The sequence below is a fragment of the Mesoplodon mirus genome, assembly GCF_964341445.2.
Source record: "Mesoplodon mirus genome assembly, chromosome: 7".
Taxonomy (NCBI): domain Eukaryota; kingdom Metazoa; phylum Chordata; class Mammalia; order Artiodactyla; family Ziphiidae; genus Mesoplodon; species Mesoplodon mirus.
In genome coordinates, this window is record NC_138983.1 from 116874663 (window position 1) to 116894309 (window position 19647).

Consider the following 19647-nt stretch of genomic DNA (forward strand, 5'->3'; position numbering starts at 1 on the left):
CGTAACTCTGCAACATTTAGCCAATTCTCACTTTTGTACATTTGCATTTTTTCTAATTTTCAGTTATGGTAAATAATACGTGAAAATCTTTATCCAGGCATCTGTTCATTCTTTGGGATTAATTTTATCAGTGAAATTACTAGGTCAAACAATATATACATTTAAAATTTTGAGAAATCCTGTCAAGAAGCCTTGCAGAAAAGTTGTATAAGAATGCTTGTTCTAATGTATGGACACCAAGGGGGGAAAGCGGGGAGGGGGGTGGGGGTGGGAGGTGGGGTGGTGTGGTGGGATGAATTGGGAGATTGGGATTGACATATATACACTAATACATATAAAATAGATAACTAATAAGAACCTGCTGTATAAAAATAAAATTAAAAAAAAGAAAAATAATTTATGTATATATAAACTGAAAGGATGGGTAATACTAATTATAAGTTTTATTGGTAAATAGCAATGAATAAAATGATATCACCATCAAAAAAAAAGGAATGCTTGTTCTGTTCTATGTAACAATGTACATGCTCTTACCTATAATGGGCAATATTAATTTTTAAGCATTATCAGTCTAAGACATAAAAGTAATCTGTTGTCTTAATTTGTATTTCTCTACTATTGAATTAATTTCCATGTTTATGAACATTTGAACTTTTTTGGAGATAAATATGATTTAAATGGAATGACAAGCTTTTCAAATGAATCTCAAGAAAATTGACAGAATAATTTTGGCTAAAACACTCTATTTCAAAGAAGTTTCAGTACACTCTGGCTAGGGGTATTCATTTAATCTCCTTTTAATAGCTGAAGATTTAAAAATTCTCAATTTCAGTTATCTGTAAATCCTTCAATGCTATATTTTCTTCAATTTTGGTGAAGCATACATTTGGATCCCAAGGGATAGGAAATTCATGTGGAGCAAGAGGTAAGGTGGAACTCTCATGAAGTGATTAAAAACTTGGATTTTTAAAGTAAAAATGGCCATAAAATCCAAAGAGAAACTTGAAGTTAAAGAACCAGTTAACCTTGACAATGAAGATATACAGAGAACATCAATAATTCTTGATGAAATGTGATTTAGGAGAAAGCCAGGAGCTTGAGCAAATATTTCTGTATTGATGAACTTGAAAATTTACAGTAATATAAATAATGTCAAGAGCCAACAATCCAATGTTAATCAAACTATGAACTGGTGCATACCCTCTTACAAAAGTTACTGCTGAAGAAACACATTTTTCTAGTAAATGTCTTATTACAGTCTAAACTTTAAAAATCAGAACTGAAAGAATCTTGAAATACATGTTCCAAAGGTACTTGGTGGTTTGCCTTTTAATTTTAATGGTGCTTTTAACAAGCGGATATTTTGAATTTTACAGAAGTCTTTAAAAAAAAACACAGTTAGCAATTTGTGTAGCCAAAGAAATCTTGCCTACCCCAAGGACACAAAGACGCATAAAAACATTTTAAAAATTCACCTATTTGTACAACTGGCTCTGTTCTCTTAGTGAAGCTTATGTATATACTACTCCATTAGGCATTATGTATTGCTGTACTTTCAAAGTTATTGAAATCTGAATTTTTAACTTTTCCCCAATGTACAATATTATGAACACCATGAACAGAGTGTTGTGTCTTCACTTTCTTATAATCTCTCTTTTCATATAATATCTAATAGAGTGTCTTGATTATGGTAAGTACCTAAGTATTTTGTGGAGAAAATATAAGTAAGGAGTTGAAGGTTATAAAAATTTAGAAAAGGGGATATGTTGAACATTAAGATAGGAGAAGTTTTTTAAAGAAGACTGCTAAATAATTTAAAGGTTGCTTTCAAAAGCTTGTCATGTTTTCTTAAATTTACTGAATTTCACTTTGGGAAAATGTATCAAAAAAACATTTTTTTTTGAAGTATTCTGAAGGAACTGACAAAAAGAAAAAAAACCTCAGTGGTTTCACCCAGAATTCATCATCTGAAAGAAAACTGCTACCATAAATTCATTATAATGAATTCATTTTGTGGCACAGCAACAAAACTGAATGTATTATCTGAGAGTCCAAGTAAAAGGCTATGCAATAGCCAAAATCTCAGCTGTTCTTCAAAAAGGTATTTGCACCTGGACAAATCTTAAAACTCATATTGTTAAATTCTTCTTTTACCAGCTCACCCTCTTTCATCTTCACTCTCACTGAATAGCAAGTGACTATAGCCCCTATCTTCCTTCTCTTAGCAATAAATCTCACAGACAATTATTCAGTTAGTTAGTATCCTTTCTTTTTTAAAGTGTCTTGTTCATTTTATTTTGTTCAATATTACTTGGATTCATCATGTATCTTTAACATATTATTTCATTGTTTCTTTATATTTTTATACAGTTTGTAGCAGGTGCAGAAGAAATGTAATTTATTTTATATACACTGTACAGTACTGCTTACTGCACAAAAATATAACCACTAATGAATCTTTAATTATTAAATACTAAGAAATACACAACATTGTTGCATGGATACAGGAAAAGTGTTTTACTGATATCTGGAAGAGTTGGTGAGTTATTAGATGGTTAGGAATGTCTTATTACATTTACCATCTAAATAACGCAATTTTAATATATGTAAATCAAATCATCACATTGTATGCCTTAAACTTATACAGTGAGAGATATCAATTATTTTTCAATAAAATTGGAAAAAAACCCTGCAATTTTGACCTTGAAAATTCACTAACACATTTTCAGGAACAGATTACATTTGGATAATGAAGGAAATTTATATTTTAATTATTATTTTAAATCATTTTATACATCTGTTAGTAATGGTTTTGAAATGAAACAAGAATATCATCAGTTTTAACTATGAATATATGTACTACACACACACAAACACACACACACCCTTACCCATACCTGAAGTCCCAGGAGTTCATCAATTGAAGTCTCTGGTTCACTAGGGTTGCTATCTGTTTGCTTAGGCACTTGGGCAATATTGTTGTCACTGTAATACAGAAAGGAAAATTTGTAGCATAGTTCTCAATTAGGCAAAAACAATTAGGTATTTTAAATACAAACAGCTTACCTAGTCAAAAATTTATTAATGTTTTCTGCAAGCTTTTCTTGAAGAGATTTGTTGCTTAATATTTTTTCTCGAGCATTTTCAATAACCATTTGCTGGAAAACAAAGTCAATATTAGCAAAAGCACAGGATAGAGTATTATGTTATTTATTTAAAAAGAATCAATGGAAGCTGGATAGTTTTAATAAATTTAGGTGGAAACTCAAAAAGTTATGGTGGCTCCCTCGATATTAACACCTGACTAGTATACGTTAACCACTTACAAGTGTTTTCACAGATCCTTCACCAACTCTTTCTTCACTGACTACAGGATACAGTTCCAAACTCTTTAGCTTTTCATACAAGATTTTTAATAACCTGTCTCTATTCGAGGAAAAATGCCCTATTATATTGCATAATCCAGCAACAATGATGTATTTACAGTTTCATAAACACACTTCTGTTTCTTACCTGGTGCATTTGCACATGTTATCTATTCTGACTGGACTGTCTGCTACTGTTAAATTTCACTACAGTCTATCCCAAGGCAATTCTATGGCAGTCTTTTTTCTGGCCACGCTGCGCAGCTTGCAAGATCTTAGTTCCCCAACTAGGGATTGAACCCCTACAGTGGAAGGGCAGAGTCCTAACCACTGGACTGCCAGGGAACTCCCTCTACTGAAGTCTTATAGAAATACTGTATTTTACACACACACACAAACACACACATAATCTAAATATACATATGTGTGTATATATATATATATATATATATATATATATATATATATTGTGTATATATCAATAGTTATAAACTCAGGAATATCTTAAGTTGCAATGTTTGGGAAGGTCACTTACTTTTTCTACTGCAAATGTATTTGGATCCTGGAAATTCCGTATTGTTGAATGAGGCCCAGACAAAGTGATACTTTTCCTTTGAGATTCACTGAAACATATTTTAAAAGCTTGTCTTTTAACTAGTATGAATAACCAATTCAATGATAATTTCATGTAAAGACAAATCTTAAGATCATGGTGGAAAAGATATTTTCTCTATTTGTGGTAGGAACAAAGGGCAGTTGAGTTGAAAAGCATTAATAGACTTGAATTAAGAAATGAATTTGAGGCTTAGCTTTGTTACTTATTAGCTATATGGTCTGTAGCAAGGTACCCTCTGACCCACTCTATAATGGGATAAAACCAACTGCATTATTGGGTTTATGAAAGAATTCAATAAAGTATATGTAAAGACTTTATAAAACGGTCGAGGTTCTTATAAATGTTAGATACTATTATAGTAGTTCTATTGTTTTAAGTGGTTAAGTGAGAAACCTTGCCATAAAGGAGGATGAGGTCAGACTTGAATGAGAGACAATCAACAGTAAAAATTCCAACAAAAATATCCATGGCATGGCAGTTGAGAAAACAGAAAAAACATTTTAAACTATTATCTCTCTTTTATGAAATATCCTTCAAACAAAGACACATAGGCTAAATAGGACAGAAAGAAACTTTTCTCAGAGAATGTCCCTGAGAAGAGTTTTTAACCATCGATTTAGAACTTTAAATATGTGTTTGTAGACCTTAAAACATGCAGATATTATTTATATTTGTTTAAAAGAATGCTTATTTCAAAAAATCTGAGTTAACATCAGTTTTAAGATATACCTTTCTATACCACTATAGAAAAAAGATATTTCTAATGAAACAGTGAATAGGTCAGTGATTACAAAACACAACCTGTTTTCAGGGAGGATAGAATGTGGAAAAAAAAAGTGTTTTGAAATGGATATAATAGTAAATAGTTTCAAGTACTTCATGCAATCTTGTTACCTTATTCACAATGAAAATATCCTGGTGTAATTTTTTTTTTTGGAAGGTTATTGGAAACTTGTCCTTTTAAAAAGCATTTATTTACCTTTTGCGTCTACCAGGAGACATTAAACTGGCATGAGTTTTCCTTTCCTGAGGACCAGGAATGATATTTAAAGCCTCTCCAGCTGTATTTCAAGAGAACAAAGCAGTAAGTCAAGGAAACTGAATAGTTTTCTATACTTGAATTAATGAAATAAATAGCACTACAAAGTGATCATTATTTTATATTAAATTCAGTTAGTATACACTGAGTGCCTACTCTGTGCAAGGCACGGTAGAAGATATTAAGATATATAAAACATAATCTCTATGACTTAAGGTTTCATGATAAAATACCAAGTATAGTATAAGAATAGTCTCAACAAAAAATACCATGGCAGAACAGAATGATTATAAGAAGTATAAACTTAGCATACTGGGTAAGTGTTTTTACCCAGAGGTGTTAAAGAGGCTGGAGAAAAGATGGAAATAAGGGAGAACATAGTGGATGTCAATACATTTTACCTGTGCAGAAGAGAAAAGAGACTAGTCTAAGAACTGAGAGGTGGCACCTCAGTTCTGACCCCAACTCTGTTATTAACTAGACTTTTGCCCCTTAATATCATGTGTTTATAATAATTTCAAGTATATAAGAAGCAAGAAGTATCAGATGATCTCTAAGTTTATCCCTAGCTCTAAGATTCAGCCAGGAATATGCAGGATTTTCAACAGGTAGAGATGGAAAAACATTCCTAATTCCAGCAGGACAGACTACCATGAACAAACATAAGAAGGTGGTGAAATATAATGCGCATTCCCTTTAAAATCAAGTAACAGGGTCTTTTCTATTAATGAAGAGAATTGAGAACTACAACAGAGTTCAAGGTTGGACTTCAGTTAGAACAGACATAAGAAGAATCCTAGATTAAAATGTCTCAGATTTAATAATATGCATATTTAATGGCAGATTTACCTAATGTCTATTCTACTTCTAGCCTCTTATCTATTTTTTGCTATAATTTTATACCATGAATATAAAGACATTAGCACATCATCTCATTTATACAGTTTGATTAAAAACAAAATTTAAGAGTGCAAAATGTAAACTTACGGGTCATAGTGTCTTGTGACTGTGAATGGTTGACCACTACAAAATTTGACCTCAAAGGAGTTGAAATCTGGCCAGTTGGCCGAATAACTTGTGTAGCTGTCAAAGGAGAATTAGTAAATTGCCCTGAAAGATACGGTAAAGTCAGCAACTCTGAACTGACAGGAGCTGCTTGAGATGCAAGCCTTCTCTGCCGTTTGATTTCTGCAATTCCACTTCTTGTTCGGGCTGAAACACATGAGCATTTTAAAAAATTAACTCAATGTCAGAGTAGTTTGGGAATTTTAAGAAGTTTACATGATATGTGTTCTACTACATGTTTAACATGGTGGATCTACGGACTGAAAAACAGCCCTTAAAAATATCAATTAAGTTTACGTGATAATTTCAAAAAAAACAAACTAAAATTGAGTACATTCAAACTTTAAAAATCCAAGAATACATTTCTTCTGTCATAATTCACACTGATAACATCTCCACAAATTAGGAAACAGACTTATGGAATGAGAATTAAAAGATGTGAATACATGAGAGCCAATGAGAAAAATAAGGAATAGTTAAAATGCATATTTTTACAATAAATGAAAATATTATTTCCTAATATAACAGTACTTAGAAAAGCAGTAGTTTAAACAAAATATAAACTTAGCATACATGTATTGTTAACTAAAATGTTCATCTGACAGTAAGTTTGAGTTTAAAGTAATTCTGAACATTATTTATAGTTTAAAGTTGAATACCAACCTCTCTGATTGGCAGCAAAGCCTGGGGAACTCTGCATGCTCCTAATAAACAAAAGTAGTTTGACATTAAAAAACTTCTGTTGCCAAATACATTCTGATTTAGTTACAGTCAGACCTGAAGTAAATTATGAGTTAAAAGGCAAGAAATCTCTCTCAGACAAAAAAGATATGCACTTTTTCTAGGTAACCAAATCTTATTTGCTTTAGAAGAGAAATAGTGGCATATAAACATACACACACACACACATAATTTTAATAATCAAGTTTCTATCCAATGCAATAAGAATTACAGAGCCTTGACATCCCACTATGAGTACAATTTGACTTGAATTTAGGAACTCAATATATTTAAGAAAGCTATATATAATATTTTATAATTATCAATTATCTTTTATGACTATAGAGATGCCTTCCCAGAGAAATTCTGATTTTACATATAACTCCATACATAAATACTTCAGAATCCAAGCTGATTTCAAAGGAGATCCTGCTTTCATCAAATTTATGACTATGACATTACTTCATAGAAGCTCTAAAGGAATAAAGCAAACAGATAAGAAAATTCACAATACAAGCTGATTCTCCTTTTACTATGAACTGAAGTTACCCATGTACTGATATTTTGTAAACAGTAAGACACTGTGCCATTGTCCTTAAAAATCTATCAAATAAATCTCTACCAACAAGGACCACAGAACTTACCAAATCGAATAAGTTTTTTTTTTTTTTTTTTTTGGCCACACCCCATGGCATGCAGGACCTTAGTTCCCTGACCAGGGATGGAACCAACGTCCCCTGCATTGGAAGGCAAAGTCTTAACCACTGAACCACCGGGGAAGTCCTGAAGAAGCAGTTTTTTTGTTTTTTTGGGTTTTTTTTTGCGGTACGCGGGCCTCTCACTGCTGTGGCCTCTCCCTTTGCGGAGCACAGCCTCCGGACGCGCAGGCTCAGTGGCCATGGCTCACGGGCCCAGCCGCTCCACGGCATGTGGGATCTTCCCGGACTGGGGCATGAACCTGTGTCCCCTGCATGGGCAGGCGGACTCTCAACCACTGCGCCACCAGGGAAGCCCCGAATAAGCAGTTTTAATAGCACACGAACCAATCTTGGAGAACACCTGGCTTAAAAGCCTTCTTTTTTTATGTAATACCTTGTCAATAAAATGTTGCAGTAACTTATAAATATTCATAGGTGTTAATTAAACTGTGAATGTCTTTGAGGATGTTTGCAAGGGGAGGAAAGATGAGGGTCAGAAAAGGGGAATAAGAGTAAGACTACTGGGCCTTCCCTGGTGGCACAGTGGTTAGGAATCTGCCTGTCAATGCAGGGGACACAGGTTAGACCCTTGGTCCGGGAAAATCCCACATGCCACGGAGCAACTAAGCCCGTGCGCCACAAAGAAGCCCACAGCCCTAGAGCCCGCACACTGCAACTACTGAGCCGGCGTGCTACAACTACAGAAGCCCATGCTCCTAGAGCCGGTGCTCTGCAACAAGAGAAGCCACCTCTGGATGGACCTAGAGTCTGTCATACAGAGTGAAGTAAGTCAGAAAGAGAAAAACAAATACCATATGCTAACACATATATATGGAATCTAAAAAAAAAAACAAAAAAAAGGTTCTGAAGAACCTAGAGGTAGGACAGGAATAAAGACGCAGACATAGAGAATGGACTTGAGGACACAGGGAGGGGAAAGGGTAAGCTGGGACGAAGTGAGAGAGTGAAATGGACATGTATACACTACCAAATGTAAAACAGATAGCTAGTGGGAAGCAGCCGCATAGCACAGGGAGATCAGGTCGGCGCTTTGTGACCACCTAGAGGGGTGGGATAGGGAGGGTGGGAGGGAGACGCAAGAGGGAGGAGATATGGGGATATATGTATAGCTGATTCACTTGTTATAAAGCAGAAACTAACACACCATTATAAAGCAATTATACTCCAATAAAGATGTAGAAAAAAAAAAAAAGAGAAGCCACCTCAGTGAGAAGCCCACGCACCGCAACAAAGAGTAGCCCCTGCTAGTCGCAACTAGAGAAAGCCCACCCGCAGCAACAAAGACCTAATGCAGCCAAAAAAAAAAAAAAAAAAAAGTAAGACTACCAAATAAGATGTGGTACAGTTACACAGAAAGCATTTGGACCCATTCTAGCAGTTTAAACTGAGGAAAGAAACAAGGCCGCTCAAGTGGGGTATTCACTTGTAGCTGTCGGAGAAGGGTAAGAAACTATGGTTTACATACTAGACTCTAGTTAAATAAGATACATTCTAAAATTGATACCTATTCTAAGGATGGTGAAACTGGCATTCCAAGGCCCTGACATATGTAGAAGGCAGATATCAGTCCCATATGAAAATTCTGAAAGCAGAAGATTCAGAAGTATTACTATTTGTTTCTTTATAAGGGAAGAACAAAGGAGGCATGGGTTCCACATATCAATTTTCTGCATGTGTAATGAAGATACAACTGTATAACGCAAGCCACATGGGGCCCACGTTAGGAGATTTGCATTCACCAAGACTGGGACTAGGGCTTCCCTGGTGGTGCAGTGATTGAAGGTCCGCCTGCCGATGTAGGGGATGCGGGTTCTTGCCCCGGTCTGGGAGGATCCCACATGCCGCGGAGCGGCTGGGCCCGTGAGCCGTGGCTGCTGAGCCTGCGCATCCGGAGCCTGTGCTCCGCAACGGGAGAGGCCACAACAGTGAGAGGCCCGCGTACCGCAAAAAAAAAAAAAAAAAAAAAAAAAAAAGACTGGGACTAGATTTGTATTCAGCCAGAGATCTGCCTCTAAATTGTTATGGGAACCTGGGAGTACCATTAATTTCCTAATTTCTAAACATTTTATTAAAATAGGCAATTTATTTCAAATTATTTCAATCAAAGACAAAGAAATATCAATAACCTATAATTTCAAAATTAGATCAGTGTTATATAAATGCACAGTGTAGGTCATAAGATTTATATGTGAAGTGATTCTTACATGCGTTTGCATTCCAAAATCCTTATGCACATTCTGATAAGCTTATTGTATAAGCTCTTTATTACCTGATCTGAGAAAGTGTATGGTCTAACTTCTTCCACAGAGATGACAAAATTGCTGGGACATCATTTGATGTTTCTAAATCGTAAGAGGAAACGTTTCATAATAAATACAGGTGGAGAAAATTCATCATTTAACTTAACAGACACAGAAAATCAATATGGAAAACTTATCTCTCAGCTGTTGACATTTGTTGGGAACTGAGAAATAAGCCTATCTTGTAAAAGACCTGCAGAGCTACAACGAGGCTGCTTTCTTTGCTCAAGCCATTAAGAATCAGATACAATACGATGGAAGAGGAAACTTGTGAAAACTACGCAGGTTTTTTAGATCAGTAATTTTATATTTTCTTTGAAATAAAAAAGACAAACTATTTTAAATCTTTCTTCTATTATCATGTGACATTTGAAAGTAAATTAAAATAATTTGACTTATAAATTAAATTTATAAAATTATACAACCCCCCGTGGAGTGTGGAAATTAGTTTCCTACATCCAATGTTTTCATGTCCAAATCACCATGACTGCTCAGCAACTACTCAGAATTACAGGTAAAATTCCTGAGGACGAATTAGTCTTTTTCAGGATGTGTTCTAAAGCCACAATGACAGGAAATTCATAAGGTATTTAAATTCTTTACTATATACTTATAAAAGCTCAAACCAGAGAAAGCTACCCAACATAAAAGTAGGATATAAACCTTTGTATTGCAATAACATATTGTTTCTGAGGTCATTTACACATTAAACATTCCTGTAAGATAGATAAAATAGTTTGGGAAAAGAAAACCTTCAGGCCCTGAACTTCTAGGCTTATTACTCTCTATAGTTTCTAGTTTTGTGATCTTGGAAAAGTCATCTGGCTTCTTTAATCCTCAATTTTCTGATACTTAAGAACAGGTCTAAACAATCGACAACTCTCACTGGATTATTTTAAGGACTGAGATAAAAGCTATGAAAGCACATAGCACAATGCTGCAATAGACAGTACTCAATAAATGTTAAGCTTTTTTAAAAAATGTTATCATTTACACTAATTCTTTACTGCTGAGTCTTTTAACATGTAAACTATAGAAATAACCAATATGAGAGAATAAATCTAACTTTCTCCTTAAGACATGAATTTAGGAAAGTATTATTTTATACTTATCACTCAATAAAAATGAACTATTTAATTAGATATTTCACAGTAAATTTTATCTCATCATAGTTGACACAAGTTTTCTTATGGCTTTTAAGAAGTATTAATATCCTTTAAAAATTATTTCTAATTAAAAATATTAGATAAATGCTGTATAAAACTCACAAAAAAATCCCTGAACCTGAATTCTTACCTTTTGCTTTCATAGCTACATATTCATTCAAAATTGTTGTCAAATTTTTTCCAAATAAAGACTGAAAAGAAAAAGATCAAGCATTACCAAAACCAAATAATACTACCAATAATTTCCCACTACAAAATATTTCACCATAAAAATTAATAAAAGATCTGGATTACAGAGTAGATGATAAAGAAATGGTGAAGAGCAGGTCATCAAAGATGGAAACAGTCGCTTGTCAGGGGGTGAATCAAATCTTCTAAAGGTAAAGAACCTTGTCTGTTTGAATAAGATATTGTGACTATGTTTCTTTAGCTAAGATAGTACAATGGCAGGAGTGCAGTTTTCATTTGGGAGGTAGGGATCCAGTCACACAAATGAGGACCCACTCCTAATCTGCCCTTTCTATCCTGAATGCCATGTGAACCTGCCAAAGAACAAAGTAAAAAAATTGAGTGTAAGAGATATCCTTCCCAAGGATCAGTACCTTGTTATTTTCACTTCTATCATCTCATAAAGTCATTCCCCACTGCCCCCATTCCTATCAGTAATTAAAGGGCAGGCTTTTATTACCTCAAGTTTGAGGTCATATAATAGAACAGGGAAGAGCCAAGGATTTTTAGAGCAGACAGTTCTGGTTTTAAGTTCAACATTTACTGCATGTGTGAAAAATCACCCAGATTTTCTAAGGCTTACTTTCATATATAAAAATGACTTCCTAATGACTTAAGACATATGACTTCTTAATTAATACAATATTTTGTGGTGAAGATTGATGATAAATGTAACATATCTAAGACAATGTCTACACATAGGTGATTACTTCCCTTTCCCCTCCTGAACTTTCATAGCAGATCCCTATTTTATTCTTCTGTCATTAAAAAAATTTTTTTTATTTTATATTATAGTTGATTAACAATGCTGTGTTAGTTTCAGATGTACAGCAAAGTGATTCAGTTATACATATACATGTATCTATTCTTTTTCAAATTCTTTTCCTATGTAGGTTATTACAGAATATTGAGCAAAGTCGCCTGTGCTATATAGTAGGTCACTGTTGGTTATCTACTTTAAATATAGCAGAGTGTACATGTCAATCCAAAACTCCCAATCAATCCCTCCTCCCCCCCTCCCCCCACCGGTAACCATAAGTTCGTTCTCTAAGTCTGTTTCTGTATTGTAAAAAAGTTCATTTATATTATTTTTTAGAAGATTCCGCATATAAGTGATATATGTGTCTTTCTCCATCTGACTTACTTCACTTAGTATGATAATCTCCAGGTCCATCCATGCTGCTGCAAATGGCATTATTTCATTCGCTTTAATGGCTAATATTCCATAGTATATATGTACCACATCTTCTTTATCCATTCATCTGCTGATGGACATTTAGGTTGTTTCCATGCCTTGCCTATTGTAAAAAGCGCTGAAATGAACATTGGGGTGCATGTATCCTTCCGAACCACGTTTTTCTCCAGATACATGTCCAGGAGTGGGATTGCTGGATCATATGGTAGCTCTGTTTTTAGTTTTTTAAGGAACCTCCATACTGTTCTCCATAGAGGCTGTACAAATTTACCTTCCCACCAACAGCATAGGAGGGTTCCCTTTTCACACTCTCTCCAGCATTTGTTTGTAGACTTTCTGACGATGGCCATTCTGACTGGTGTGAAGTGATATCTCATTGGAGTTTTGATTTGCATTTCTCTAGTAATCAGCGATGTTGAGCATCTTTTCATGTGCCTCTTAGCAATCCGTATGTCTTCTTTGGAGAAATGTCTATTTAGGACTTCTGCCCATTTTTTGATTGCATCACTCATTCTTTTGATATTGAGCTGCATGAGCTGTTTGTAAATTTTGGAGATTAATCCCTTGTCGGTCACATCATTTGCAAATACTTTCTCCCATTCTGTGGATTGTCTTTTCATTCTTTGCTGTGCAAAAGCTTTTGGGTTTAATTAGGTCCCATTTGTCTATTACTGTTTTTATTTCCATCACTCTAGGAGATGGATACAAAATAACATTCTTGCAATTTATATCAGAGTGTTCTGCCTATGTTTTCCTCTAGGAGTTTTATAGTATCCCACCTTACAATTAGGTCTTTAATCCACTTTCACTTTGAGTTTATTTTTTTGTATGATATTAGAGAGTGTTCTAATTTCACTTTTTTACATGTAGCTGTCCAGTTTTCCCAGCACCACTTATTGAAGAGACTGTCTTTCCTCCATTGTATAATCTTGCCTCCTCTGTCGTAAATAGACCATAAGTGTGTGGGTTTATTTCTGGGCTTTCTATCCTGTGCCACTGATCTATATTTCTGTATTTGTGCCAGTACCATACTGTTTTGATGACTCTAGCTTTGTAATATAGTTTAAAGTCAGGGAGCCTGATTCCTCCAGCTCCGTTTTTCTTTTTCAAGATTGCTTTGGCTATTTGGGGTCTTTTGTGTCTCCATACAAATTAAAACATTTTTTGTTCCAGTTCTGTGAAAAATGCCATTGGAAATTTGATAGGGATTGAATTGAACCTGTAGATGGCCTTGGGTAGTATAGTTATTTTGACAATACACATTCTTCCAAGAACATGGTATCCATCTATTCGTGTCATCTTTATTTTCATCAGCATCTTATAGTTTTTGGAGTACAGGTCTTTTGCCTCCTTAGGTAGGTTTATTCCTAGGTATTTTATTCTTTTTGATGCGATGGTAAATGGGATTGTTTCTTTCTCTTTCTGATCTTTTGTTGTTAGTGTACAAGAATGCAAGAGATTTCTGTGTATTAATTTTGTATCCTGCAACTTTACTTAATTCACTGATGAGTTTAGTACTTTTCTGGTAGCATCTTTAGGATTTTCTATGTATAATGTCGTCATCTGCAAACAGTGACAGTTTCATTTCTTCTTTCCCAATTTGGATTCCTTTTATTTCTTTTTCTTCTCTGACTGCTGTGTGTAGGGCTTCCAAAACGATGTTGAATAAAAGTGGCAAGAGTGAACATCCTTGTTTTTGTTCCTGATCTTAGAGGAAATGCTTTCAGCTTTTCATCACTGAGCATGATGTTAGCTGTAGTTTTGTCAGATACTGCCTTTATTATGTTGAGGTAGGTTCCCTCTATTCCCACTTTCTGGAGAGTTTTTCAATCATAAATTGGTGTTGAATTTTGTTAAAAGCTGTTTCTGCATCTATTGAGATGATCATATCATTTTTATTCTTTAATTTTTTGATGTGGTGTATCACACTAATTGATTTGTGTATACTGAAAAATCCTTGCATCCCTGGGATAAATCTCACTTGATCATGGTGTATGATCCCTTTTACTGTATTGTTGGATTTGGTTTGCTAGTATTTTGTAGAGAATTTTTGTGTCTATGTTCATCAGTGATACTGGCCTGTAATTTTCTTTTTCTTGTGGTATCTTTGTCTGGTTTTGGTATTGGGGTGATAGTGGCCTCACAGAATGAGTTTGGGAATGTTCTCTCCTCTGCAATTTTTTGATATAGTTTCAGAAGGATAGGTAACTCTTCTCTAAATGTTTGACAGAATTCACCTGTGAAGCCATCTTGTCCTGGACTTTTGTTTGCTGGGAGTTTTTTAGTCAGTTTCAATTTCATTACTTGTGATTGGTCTGTTCATATTTTCTATTTCCTCCTAGTTTAGTCTTGAGAGATTGTACCTTTCTAAGAATTCATCCCTTTCTTCTAGGTTGTCCATTTTAGTGACATAGAGTTGCTTGTGGTACAGTAGCTTCTGTGTTATTTGAAGTCTGAGAAGTTAAGGGATACACCTAATACTAACTTGATCATTATATTCTGCTTTATTTTTAGTAGCTAAAAAAACATTTGCTGAATGAATGCTATACAAAGAATTATGTCCACATAAATTCATTTGAGGTCACAGCAAGAAGGTGGTCGTTTATAAGCCAGGAAGACAGCCTTCACCAGGATCTGAAACAGGGGCACTTGATCTTGGTCTTTCCAGCCTCCAGAACCATGAGAAGTAAAAATGTGGGTGGTAGATAAGCTTGTAGTTACTAGGGTATTACTGCAGCTAAGCCCCCATAGCACACAGAGTTACACACACAGATATGCTAATCCACATATACCAAAAATCTGGGGCTTCCCTGGTGGCGCAGTGGTTGAGAGTCTGCCTGCCGATGCAGGGGACATGGGTTCGTGCCCTGGTCCGGGAAGATCCCACATGCCGCGGAGCGGCTAGGCCGGTGGGCTATGGCCACTGAGCCTGCATGTCTGGAGCCTGTGCTCCGTAACGGGAGAGGCCACAACAGTGAGAGGCCCGCATACCCCCCAAAAAAAATCTGTATTTCTGTATATAACAGTACATATATTAAAATAAACTTCATAAACTTCATAACTGATATATCTGACTATATAATTTAATGCTACAGGTCTCATTCTTATGCTTATTTGTACTTTCTTTCTCACAGAGAAACCTGGCTCCCATTATCTATATTAATTTACTTGTTAAAGTTGCTAATTTAGAAGAATTCAGAAGAATTTAAGATTCATTCATGTTATTACATGAATCAACAGTGCTGCTTTTTACTGCTTACTAGTAGGAATGTACCAGTTTGTTTATTCATTCACTTGCTGAAAGACATCTTGGTTATTTTCAGTTTTTGAACACCACAGATAAACATCAGCATGTAAGTTTTACTGTGAATATAAGTTTTTCAATTTACTTGGGTAAATATCTGGTTGTATGAATGCTGGGTCACATGGGGCCCAGTTGTTTAACTTTATAAACAACCGACAATCTGTTTTGCAAAGCGGCTGTATGATTTTGCATTGTCATCAGCAATGAATAATTTGTTGCTCTGCATCTTTGCCACCAAGAATCTGACAAACTTTAAAAATTGTTTTTTATAGTAGTCATTCTAATATGTATGTATCAGTGTCTGATTGGAGTATTAATTTTCATTTTCCTAATGACTAATAATGTGGAGTATTTTTTTCACATGCTTATTGCCATTCCTGTATTTTCTTTGGGGAAGGGTCTTCAGATCTCTTGCCCACTAAAGAAAAAATTCAGTTAAAAAAAAAGTTTCCTATATATTCTGGGCACAATTCCTTTTTCAGAGCTGCAAATATTTTCGCCTAGCTTATGGCTTCTCATTCTTTTAATATTGTCTCTTATAGAGCAAAAATTTAAAATTTTTATAACGTTGAATTTATCAAATTTTCATCTTTTAGTCAGTGCTTTTAGCTTCATGTCTAAAAATTCATTACCAAAACCAAGATTGCACAGTTTCTCCTATGTTTTCTTCTGAAAGTCTTATAGTTCTATGTTCTACATCTTGATCTGTTATCCACTGTTGGTTAATTTTTGTATGAGGTATGGGTAAAGGTTCTTCTTTTTTTAAAATCTGGATGTCTAATTGTTCTATCACCACTTGTTGTTAAGATCATCCTTTCTCTAGTGAATTGCCTTTGTGCTTTTGTCAGAAATATCACATTTGGACTCTCTATTTTGTTCCACTGATCTTATGCCTAACTATCTCCTAATGCCACTCAATCCTGATCACTACTGCTGGTTAGTAAGTCTTAAGGTCGAGTAATGTGAGTCCTTGAACATATCCTTTTTAAGAACTGTTTGGGTTATTCTTCCACAACACTACTTAAGTGGTACCTGTGCTCCTACTCCAAGGGGCCAGCACTGCACATCAGCAAGCTGGCAGCAGTAGTGGCTGGGCCTCAGACCCCCAGTTTGAAGGATAGCCCTGCCCACCACCACACCCACAGCAGCTGCGGCCCAACCACAACAGGAAGGTGCACACAGCCCACACAGTGGATACCCCTGGAGCACCTGGCTCTGGTGACAGGGGGATTCTACCACTGAGCCCACCGGACACCTTCTACATAAAGCCACTCTTTCAAGACCAGGATAATACATAGAAACAAATACAGAGAGCTAGGCAAAATGAAGAGACAAAGGAATACCTTACAAACAAAACAAGATAAAACCCCAGAAAAAGAACTAAACAAAAGAGAGATTAGCAATTTACCAGCTAAAGAGTTTAAAGTAATAGTCATAAAGATGCTCACTGAACTTGGGAGAAGAACTGATGAACTCAGGTGAGAACTTCAACAAAGAGAAAATACAAAAAAGAACCAATGAGAACTGAAGAATACAATAACCGAAGTGAAAATAACACTACAGACAATCAACAGATTAGAGAATCCAGAAGAATGGATCAGCAATCTGGAAGACAGGGTAGCAGAAATCACCCAATTAAAACAGAAAAGATTGAAAAAAAATGAGGATAGTTTAAGGGATCTCTGGGACAACGTCATGCACACTAACTTTCCCATAATAGGGATTCCAGAAGGAGAAGAGTGAGAGGGAAAAGAATAGAAAACCCATCTGAAGAAATAATGGCTGAAAACGTCCCTAACTTGTCAAAGGAAAAGACATTCAAATACAGAAAGCATAGAGTCCCATACAAAATTAACCGAAAGAGACCCACACCAAGACACATTATAATTTAAATGTCAAAAGTTAAAGAGAAACAGAGAATCTTAAAAACAGCAAGTGAAAAACAACTAATTACATACAAGAGAACCCCTATAAGATGATCAGAGGATTTTTCAGCAGAAACGTCACATGCCACAAGTGACTGGCACAACATATTGAAAGTGCTGGAAAAAATAACCAAACAACCAAGAATACTCTACCTGGCAAGATTATAATTCAGAAGTGAAGGATACAGTTTCCCAGATGAACAAAGCCAAAGGAGTTCATCACCACTAAACTGACCCTATAAGTAATGTTTAAAGGGACTTCTTTAAATGGAAAGGCCAAAACTAGAAATAAGAAAATTATGAAAGAAAAATATCTCACTGGTAGAGACAAACACATAGTAAAGGTAGTGGATCACCCACTATAAAGCTAGTACGAAGGTTATATACGGTCTACAACAGACTCAGTTGTTCAAATCTAAAGACAAACAAAGAGTAAAAATGAAGAGATGGAAAAATATTCCATGCAAATGGAAATGAAAATAAAGCTGGGGTAGCAATACCTGTATCAGATAAAACAGACTTTAAAACAAAGACAAAGAAAGGCATTTCATATTGATAAAGTGATCAATGATCTTTTAAGTGGGTGCTACTTTAACAAAAATCAGCTATTGTCAATAAACCAATTCAACACAAACAAATCTGATACTGGACTGCAAGTTAGTGTTAAGAATGTGATTACGGGCTTCCCTGGTGGTGCAATGGTTGAGAGTCCGCCTGCTGATGCAGGGGACATGGGTTTGTGCTCCAGTCTGAGAAGATCCCACATGCCGCGGAGCGGCTAGGCCCGTGAGCCATGGTTGCTGAGCCTGCACGTCCGGAGCCTGTGCTGCACAATGGGAGAGGCCACAACAGTGAGGGCCCGCGTACCGCAAAAAAAAAAACCAACAAAAAAACAATGTGATTAGGACTTCTTTGGATTTGTGAACAATGTTTTTGGTAGCTTTACAAATATAATAATTATAAAGTATTTGGCAGACAGGATAAATTAACTCTGGATTACAACTTATGATATTGTGAACTTAAAAAAGTCAATAAAAAGTTTGTTGAGTATTTTTCTCTGAATGCCCTCATTCTTTAAAATTATTGTCATTAAATAAATGAAGAGCCCAAGAGTATCCAATCATTTGTGGTGAAGATCCAAAATCCCTGAAACTGTTGGGATCATATGTGTTATTTATTTAATTTTTAAAAGCGGTTTAATGTTCACAATAAAATTGAGAGGAAGGTACAGAGATTCTCCATAAATTCCTGCTTCCACAATTGCAATGCCCCCCCTATTATCAGCATCACTCCCAAATGTGTATAAAATTTCAGTTTTTTTTAGATTTTGAGATAATGCCTATTATTCCTGGACATAAACTGTGTATTATGTAATAACTCCTGTGGGGTTGGGGCAGCAGCTCACAATCTAAAATTAACATTTCTACAACTAAGTGGATAAATAGTTAGAGAGTGGGATTTTTAAAAAGGGCTATAAATATCAGTTCAAATTAGGTCCTGCTGTCAAAAGAGTTGTGGATCTGGATCACTCTTGTAAAATGTTATCATCAATTTGCTGATGCTGAGTATGCGCCTGGTAGATATTCAGTAAATTAGGAAAATCACTTCCTAATTGGTATCAAAGTGAAAGTTGATTACAGTAAGTCCCTTACATATGAATGAGTCCCATTCCAAGAGCTCATTTGTTAAGTCCAACAAAGTTAGCCTAGGTACCCAACTAACACAATCAGCTATATAGTACTGTATTTTAATAGGTTTATAACACTTTTCACACAAATAATACATAAAAAACAAACACAAAAAATAAAGAAAACATTTTTAATCTTACAGTACAGTACCTTGAGAAGTACAGTAGTACAGTACAATAGCTGGAATACAGGGGCTGGCATTGAGTCAAAAGGCAAGAAGAGTTACTGACTGGAGGAGGGAGAGGAGGTGGGAGACGGTAGAGCTGAAGGATCGTCAGCAATAGGAGATGGAGGGCAAACTACAATTTCACTCACGC

At 35.3% G+C, this 19647-nt stretch overlaps 1 protein-coding gene across 2 annotated transcripts in view; it reads right to left on the reverse strand.

Moving 5' to 3' along the window:
* The window catches only part of NPAT (nuclear protein, coactivator of histone transcription), a 53472-nt gene that overhangs the window by 15652 nt on the left and 18173 nt on the right, over positions 1 to 19647 (reverse strand). The window contains exons 3-10 of one of the 2 annotated variants that reach the window (XM_082629665.1): positions 11121 to 11181; positions 9794 to 9866; positions 6749 to 6789; positions 6008 to 6232; positions 4961 to 5042; positions 3901 to 3988; positions 3067 to 3158; positions 2898 to 2985 (exon numbers count right to left, since the gene is read on the reverse strand). In XM_082629665.1, the coding sequence (XP_082485791.1) occupies positions 2898 to 2985; positions 3067 to 3158; positions 3901 to 3988; positions 4961 to 5042; positions 6008 to 6232; positions 6749 to 6789; positions 9794 to 9866; positions 11121 to 11181 (750 nt within the window). The remainder of the gene's footprint in view (positions 1 to 2897; positions 2986 to 3066; positions 3159 to 3900; positions 3989 to 4960; positions 5043 to 6007; positions 6233 to 6748; positions 6790 to 9793; positions 9867 to 11120; positions 11182 to 19647) is intronic. The other variant, XM_082629666.1, reaches the window with a different exon arrangement.